Below are 8,299 nucleotides of genomic sequence, written 5' to 3' on the forward strand. Positions count from 1 at the left end.
CTTCCGTAGTGATACTGCCTCGGAAACCCAAGGAGGGGTCGCTATGAGTCAGGGCTGACTCGACGGCACATAACAACAACAACAACAACAATATATAACACCTCCCTTCCTTGGGTCTTTTCCATGTAGCATGGAATTTGAGGGCTGGGTGGCCCTCAGTGAGAGCAATATGCTTTTCTTTTTCTTGTTAAAATGTTCACATTCAGTATTTGGCTTCCAAAAATTAGTGTTCCTATATATGGAAAAAAAGGAGCCCTGGTGGTTCAATGGTTAAAGTGCTTGACTGCTAACTAAAAGGTTGGTGGTTCAAACTCACCAGCTGTTCCATGATTAAAAGATGCACAGTCTGCTTCCATGAAGATTTACAGCCTTGGAAACCCAATGGGGCAGTTCTACTCTGTCCTACAGGGTCACTATAAGTTGGAATCGACTCAACAGCAACAGTTTTGGTTTTTGGTATATATGAAAGCTACATAGAAAAAAAAAAAATTTTATATCTTCTAGGATTTTTATTTTGTTTTGTTTTTCATTGTTGTTAGGGCTACAAACCACCTGATGAAGGGCCTTCTGAATACCAGACTATTCCACTTAATAAAATAGAAGACTTTGGTGTACACTGCAAACAGTAAGTAATTTTAAAATGTATCTGACTCTGAGATCATCATAAAAAACCTTAAGGGATCATCCAGTCCACAGATGAAATATATTTCATAAGGGGCTCTGCTGTAGTGGTTAGAGCATTTGGCTGCTAACCAGAAGATCAGTAGTTCAGACCCACCAGCTGCTCCACAGAAGAAAGATGAGTCAATCTTTTTCCGTAAAGATATATAACCTTGGAAACCCCATAGGGTCTCTGTGAGTCGGAATTGACTCAGCGGCAGTGAGTTTGACGTTTTGATTTTCTTTTTTTTTCCAAAATAATAGCAAGACTATTACAAGACAAGACAATACAAATTCAAGGTGATAGTTGAATTTTTTATTAATAATTATTTCAGTGTGGCATTTGCCTTTTACACACCATAAATAATTTATCAATGGACAACATACTTCATACATAACAAAATTAGTAATTAGGAGAAGTTGTGTGGTGCCAGCCCAACACTAGTATGTCTGCTGCCCTCAAAAAACCCACTTAGCAAAGATTCTTCCTAAGTATTTTACTCCCAAAATTAAAGAAACCATACTAGTAACTATAAAATTACATCCTTTATAAGGTTATCTCATACTTCATGACATGTGAGTTATATCTAAGTTTTTAAAAGAGTTAAGCCAATGGGATCAGTTTTCCCTACTTTCTGAATTTATCTTGCCACCTGCCAAAGGGGCAAGGAGGCCACATCTTCTGACCTCCTCTAATCCCACAAGAGAAAGACAGAATCACCATCAGTAGCCCAAGGCCTATCCCTGTGAAGCCAAACATGCTGCCTCCATCCAGCCCTTTCACCAACCCTGACACCAACTGTTCCTTCCGCAACACCCACCACCTCTCTGCTGAGTCCTATAATTTGCTGCAATGGCCACACAGAACTCAAAGATTATGAGGTTTATTAGGGAAGCACCAGGCTACAGTTCAAGTTCAGGAAAAACGCTCAGTCTCTTTGTCTCGCCATCTCTCAGCCAACAGTCTCTCTCCCACCAGTGTGTGTCTTTTGGTGTCTCTCTCTCAGCAATGCATGTCTCTCAGTGTATCTTTCTCAGCAGCACATGTCTCAGGAGCGCATTTCTCTCAGCAGCCCATCTTTCTCAGCCAGGAGTCAGAGAGACTCCTTCTGCCTCTAGGACGGCTCCTTTTGAGCCTGGCAGAGTGGCCAAACTAACCAATCATAACATCAGTATTCTAAGCATCTGAGAGCTAACTTCCCAGAACATTGCTTTGTGCCACTTCACAGAAATACCCCAGGTGGATAACTTTAACAATCAGGAGCTCCTCACTTGCTCACAGCAAATTCCACTAAGGGGTTTACAAACACTTATGGCTAAAAAAGCCATACCAGGTAATTTACTACACCACACCACCTCTCTCGCTCTCTCTTAGTGTTATCTTGACCCAAGCCACCACCCTTGGGTGCCTGGACCATAGCATTAGCCTTCAACTAGTCTTCCTGCTTCTACCCTTTACCCTTTAAAGGTCATGCTCAGCCACACTGATTCTGTTAAATCAGCATGTTAATCATCTTCTCAGAATGAGTTCCCATCTCACTAGGAACAAGATCCATATTTTTTACTATAGCCTACATGACCTATTATGGTCTAATCCCAACTACCTCTCTAAGCTCATCTCCTGTCCCTAATGAACTGGCTTTACAGTGTCACAGATATGCCAGGTAGTTTTCTGCCTCAGGGCCTTTGGACTTGATGCTTCCTCTGCCTGGGACATTCTTCCTTACTTACATGTGACACATCATTAAATATTTGCTTAAGTGTTACCTTAACAGAATATTCATTGCTCACCTCGTCTGAAATAGCACCTCCCAGTCACTTTCTGTTCCTTCTTGCATTATTTTTCTTAACACTTGTCACCAACTGATATCTTTTTGCTTCCTTGCTAACGACCCCTTTAGAATGTGAGCTTCATGAAAGCAGTACTACTCCCAGCTGTATTCTAGCATTTAAAACTGGCACATAGAGGGTGAGCACCAAAATATTTTGTTGTTTAAATGATCAGCTAGCTGTGTTAGCTTCTTAGGGCTAACATTAAAAAGTACCACAAACTAGGAGGCTTAAAACAAAAATTTATTATCTCACAGTTCTAGAGACCAGAAATCCAAAATCAAAATATTGATAGCCCTTCATGGGGGCTCTGAGGGAGAATCTGTTGCATGGCTCTCTCCTAGTCTCTGGGTTGCCACAAATCATTGTCATTCCTAGGCTTGTGACAACAAAGTACCAGAAATGGGATGGCTTTAAAAAAAATTCATTATCTCACAGTTCTAGAGGCTAGAGTCCCAAATCAAGGTGTTGACAGGGCTATACTCCTTCAACAGGCTTTAGGGAAGAGAATACTTCCTTGCCTCTTCTAGCTTCTGGTGGTTGCTGGCAAACCTTAACATTCCTTAATTTATGACAGCATAACTCCAATCTCTGCCTCTGTCTTTATATGAATGTCTTCCCTCTGTTTGCTTCTCTGTGTCCAAATTTTTCCATCCTTATAAGGATACCAGTCATATTAGATTTAGAGCCCACCTTAATCTAGTAAAGGAGCCCTGATGGCTAACTGAAAGATCAGCAGTTCTCATCCACCAGCAGCTCCATAGGAAAAAAGACCTTGCAGTCTGCTTCTGTAAAGATCACAGCGTAGGACCCTGTGGAGCAGTTCTGCTCTGTCTGATAGTACAGCTACGAGTCAGTACCTTACAGCAACAGCTAATATAGTATGACTTCATCTTAATTTGGTTACATCTGCAACTACCCCACTTCCAGATGATGTTACATTCACAGGTTCTGGGTGGATGTGAACTTTAGGGGAACACTATTCAGCCCAGTACACTGAGTTTTTAAAATATATCTGGTTTTCAGTCATCAGTCATCTGTGACATTCCTAAAAAAAGGAACAATTCTATTGCTCCATTCAAAATTTGGGATTAAATCATTTTAATTGCCCTTTAAAGTATTTAAATCATTCCTGTTTGAGAGAATTACTGCTAAGCATGAAAACACCTTTGCTGTAATAATTTCATTTTCAGAATAATAGTCAATTTTTTTCATTTGTTTTACATTGTAGTAGTATAAAAGGCTTATATCTTTAATATCTGTTTTCTTTCTATTACAAGCAGCAGCTTTCAAAACAAATCAAAAAAGACTGAAGGAGTCTATATTTTCTGTATTCAAATAGACCTACTTTCCTGCTGTTCTATTCCATTCATTATCCTTTTGTCTTCTAAATGGCTTTTTTTTTTTTTGGCAAGTAATCTTATCTTGCTCCTCTGAAATGAACCTACCAGAGAGGAGTAGCTGCTTTGCTAGCTGCCTGCATTGCTAGAGCCCCCAGTCATATTCAAAGGTTTTCCTTATTTAAGATTGTCTCATAAATAAAAAACCATACTCACTGCCGTCAAGTCAAACCCAACTCATACCAACCCCTCCTTGGGTTTCCAAAGCAGTATCACTACAGAAGTAGATTGCCCAACCTTCCTTCTGAGGAGTGGTTGGTGGGTTTGAACCGCTAGCCCTCTGGTTAGCAGTCAAATGCCTTAGGCACTACACCACCAGAGCTCCTGTCTCATAACTAAGAATACATTTTTTAATAGGGAAATTGAGCACTTATTTTTATTTCATTACTTTAAAGAAACATAGTACCAACTTGAAAAACAGTATTTTGCAGAATGGTTATAAGTCAGTTTCATGAATTATTTGATGATGAGTTATTTGCAGTTTATATTGGCTTTTCTTCCACCACCCCCCACCTTAAATTCCAGATTATAATGCATGCCAAGAGTCTGTTTTAAACTTAGAATCAATCTAATGTGAATGTTGGGTATTATTAATTTTAAAGAACGTAAGTAAAAAATAAGACACCTTATTTTTTTAAGTAACTTTTATTTTTCAGTGTTATACAATCACGTAGTTTAAAAAGTCAAATATTTCTGTGAGGCTTATAAAAAACAATGATCTTATACCTTTCCTTTCCTGTCCTCTAGAGACAATACTTAAACTATTATAGTTACTCTTTGAAGTATTTACCCCCGTATTGTCAAACAGTATGCTTATGGTGCTACTTCTTGATTTTCAGTTCTAGGAAGTAATATTATTGACTTCTAGTACAGAAGATGAGGATTCAGCTCCATGAGCATTTTTGAATACTGTTCTTACTTTCAACTCTTCTACTGAGATTTGCAGCTAATCACTACATATTTTTGTTCTTGTTATTATTAGGTGCCATCATTTCTGACTCATAGTGACCCCCTATACAACAGAACAGAACATTGTCCTGTCATGCCCCATTCCCACAGTTGTTACTGCGTTTGAGTTCATCGTTGGCAGCGGCTGTATCAATGCATCTTGTTAAGGGTCTTCCTCTTTTTTACTGACCCTCAATTTTACCAAGCATGATGCCCTTCTCCTGGCACTGGTCCTTCCTGATAATACGTCCCAAGTACATGAGACGACGTCTTGCCATCCTCACTTCTAAGGAGCATTCTGGCTTTACTTCTTCTAAGACAAATTTGGTCATTCTTCTGGCTTTCGTCACTATACACACATTAGACAAAAAAATTGTGTCAACCTACAGAATTAACACAGTAATTACATTAAGGTGACCCACAAATTTATAGAATAATAGTTCAATATGGGGGTAATAATAATTCTAGACCCTCAAGTTTGAGTTCCCTTATATTCTGTCCTTTATACATTTAAATATCTCTTGCTATACTCATCCTCTCTTCTCTCTTGTGTATCAGAGATACAATCTCTCCTTTCTAGAGTTGGCCTTTCCACTTTGGTACCTACCAGCCACCTGTCTCCACTCCCCACCCCTATCTATCCCTCACTCTTGGGACCTCACTTCTTAAACCCTCTTCTAAATGTCTACACACTCTGTGTAAAAATAAAGACTGAGCTTTAGGTAGTAGACATAACTGTTTCTTATCTTTGCTCTGCCACTTACTAGTTAGATGGCTTTGAGCAAGTTCTTTAATCCCTGTGTCTGTTTTCTTGTCTATATAATGGGGGTAATAAATTCTTCATCACATTATTGGAGGGGAGATTAAATGAGAATGTATGTAAAGCACCCAAGTCAGAGAAGATGGGAAAGAACTAGACTGTTGAAGTTCCATGTTTCATTAGCAGCTTCCTTTCAGTCTTTTCTAGCTTCACACATGCACAGGTATCTTAATCTTGAAAAGGCCTTCACTTAATTCCAGTGTCTTTAAGCTTTTATTCCTTTTCATTTCTTCACTGCTGAACTTTACTTAATGTATCTTTATCATTTGCACCACTGCCCCCTAAGTCTTATCTCTTTACGTCCACCCTACTGCAGTGGCTTCCTTTGGGCATTCCTGCCTCCAGTTTCTCCCCTTCTCTGAGACATCTTGAGTGGTCCTGCCACAGCCAGCTTTCTGAAAACCCCTCCTCTCTTCAAATGCCTTCCATGAGTCCCAAGTACTAGAAGATAAAGTTTAAATTTTTCAGCCTTATATAGTAACATCCTCCACCCACTCAACCCCACTGTAGCTTTCTGGATTTACCTCACATAATTCTTCTGCTCTAGCTAACTTGCCCAGCCAAACCGATTGATGTATTATGCCTTCCACATCTTACCCTTTCATGTGTTGATGTTCTCTGCCTGATGTTCTTGTTCTCAATAGCCACACCAGACTCATGAGGGTTACCTTAAATTCTGCCTTCTCCATCAGACTTCTCAGACAACTCTTGCCACCTTCAGCTATAGCCCACTTAAGCTCCTAACAGTACTCATTATCTCCATTACTTACCTGGTATATGTGGTTAGTTTTATGTATACACCGTAGAGCGACCTCCCCCTTGGGTTTCCAAGGCGGTATCTCTATGGATGTAGATTGCCCAGTTTTCCTTCTGAGGAGTGGCTGATGGATTTGAATCTCCAGCCTTCTGGTTAGCAGTCAAATGCCTTAAGCACTATGCCAGCAGAACTCCTGTATTTATTCAGTATTTTACCTTTATATTTAACTTTTGTGGGCTCATCCACATCTCCCCTATAAATGATGAATTCCTCAAGGTAAAGAAATCTCTTGTGCTTCTTTTTATCTACTGATGTATAAAACCTATTGAGATGTTTCAATATTTGTTACTTAAAGAAATTTCTGGGTTCTAAGAAGGGGAGAAATATAAAACATGGAAGTTTGGTAGGCAGAAGACTTAAAACCACAACCCCTGAAGAGTAAGGAAACCGTGATTACCTTGTTATTCTGTTGAACTAAAAACTAAAGTATGATTATTTGATATAAAGTGTAATTCACTTAAGTTTGACCGTAGTGTATATTATTTAGTTGAGTATGTTTTCACTTAGGAGCTCTGGTAGCATAGTGGCTAAGACACTTGCCTGCTAACCAGAAGGCTGGCGGTTCAAACCCACCAGCCACTCCTCGGAAGGAAGGTTGGGCAATCCTACTTCCGTAGTGATACTGCCTCGGAAACCCAAGGAGGGGTCGCTATGAGTCGGGGCCGACTCGACGGCACATAACAACACATATTTTCACTTACTAAATTTGTGCTTTTGTTCAATAGATACTACGCATTGGAAGTTTCATACTTCAAATCCTCTTTGGATCGCAAATTGCTTGAACTTTTATGGAATAAATACTGGGTGAATACCCTGAGTTCTTCTAGCTTGCTTACTGTGAGTACTATATTGTCAAGGGATTAATTGGATTTTATCTAAGCTATATAAGTTGTTTGCAATCTGAAACTGTTTATATGGAAAAGCTATACCTGACTTGGCCAAGATATCAGAGTAGGGGGTTGGAGTCTGCAGGACCAGAGCTAGATTGGGTAGTAGACCAAACCAGTGTCTATTTCATATATGGAGACCAAGTCTACATGGCAGATAATAAGTGGCCAGATCAGGGTGAGGTCTGCCACTACCTTAAAGAGACTTACAGAGGATAAAAATACAAATACTGTGTTTTGTTATATCAGGTGTTTCAGGTAGGACTCTGGTTACAAGTGACAGAATACCCAACAAAACTGCTTTAAACAAAAAAGGGAATTGTGTAAGCTGCAAAGTCCAGGAGTAGGCCTTACTTCTAGCACAGCTAAATTTGTATTCAAACAATATTGTGAGGTCTTGGTTTTCCTCTCTCAGCTTTGGTTTTATACTGATTGGCTTCATATGAAAGCAAGATGGCAGCATTAGCTTTAGACCTCTCATTCTCTTAGTTTTATGTACAAGAGACAGTCAACACTCCCTCCCCCTAATACGTGCACCCACACACTCAGAGTATTCCCAGGCAAAGCCTGTTTGTGTCTGACTGACTTTGTTTAGGTCACATGCCCTTCTACCCACTGTGTACCAAGGGAATGAACTTGATGAGCAACTGAAGTGGCTGGCTCTGGGGCAAGTGCTCCATGCCTGGGCTACTGTGGAGGATTACAACTAAGAATGGAGAAGGTTGTCCTCAGACTAATTCCCAGAAGCAGCACATACTGAGCAGCTCCCTAAAAGGTATTGACTGAATATTTTACAACGTATTTGGAAGGATATTCATTCAACAGCGTATCTAGAGTTTAGTCAGGAACCATTTTTTTTTTTTTTATTAGGATTTGGGTGAAGATTTACAGAGTAAATTCACTTTTCATACAGCAGTTCACATATACTTTGTCTCAT

At 39.7% G+C, this 8,299-nt stretch overlaps 1 protein-coding gene across 1 annotated transcript in view; it reads left to right on the forward strand.

The window, feature by feature from the left end:
- The window catches only part of COPS5 (COP9 signalosome subunit 5), a 50,735-nt gene that overhangs the window by 14,884 nt on the left and 27,552 nt on the right, over nt 1–8,299 (forward strand). The window contains exons 5-6 of the mRNA XM_007949716.2: nt 540–625; nt 7,201–7,312. Coding sequence (XP_007947907.1) covers nt 540–625; nt 7,201–7,312 — 198 coding nt within the window. The remainder of the gene's footprint in view (nt 1–539; nt 626–7,200; nt 7,313–8,299) is intronic.

This window comes from Orycteropus afer, unplaced genomic scaffold, assembly GCF_000298275.1.
Source record: "Orycteropus afer afer isolate SDZICR_OR568_19922 unplaced genomic scaffold, OryAfe1.0 scaffold00252, whole genome shotgun sequence".
Lineage (NCBI taxonomy): Eukaryota > Metazoa > Chordata > Mammalia > Tubulidentata > Orycteropodidae > Orycteropus > Orycteropus afer.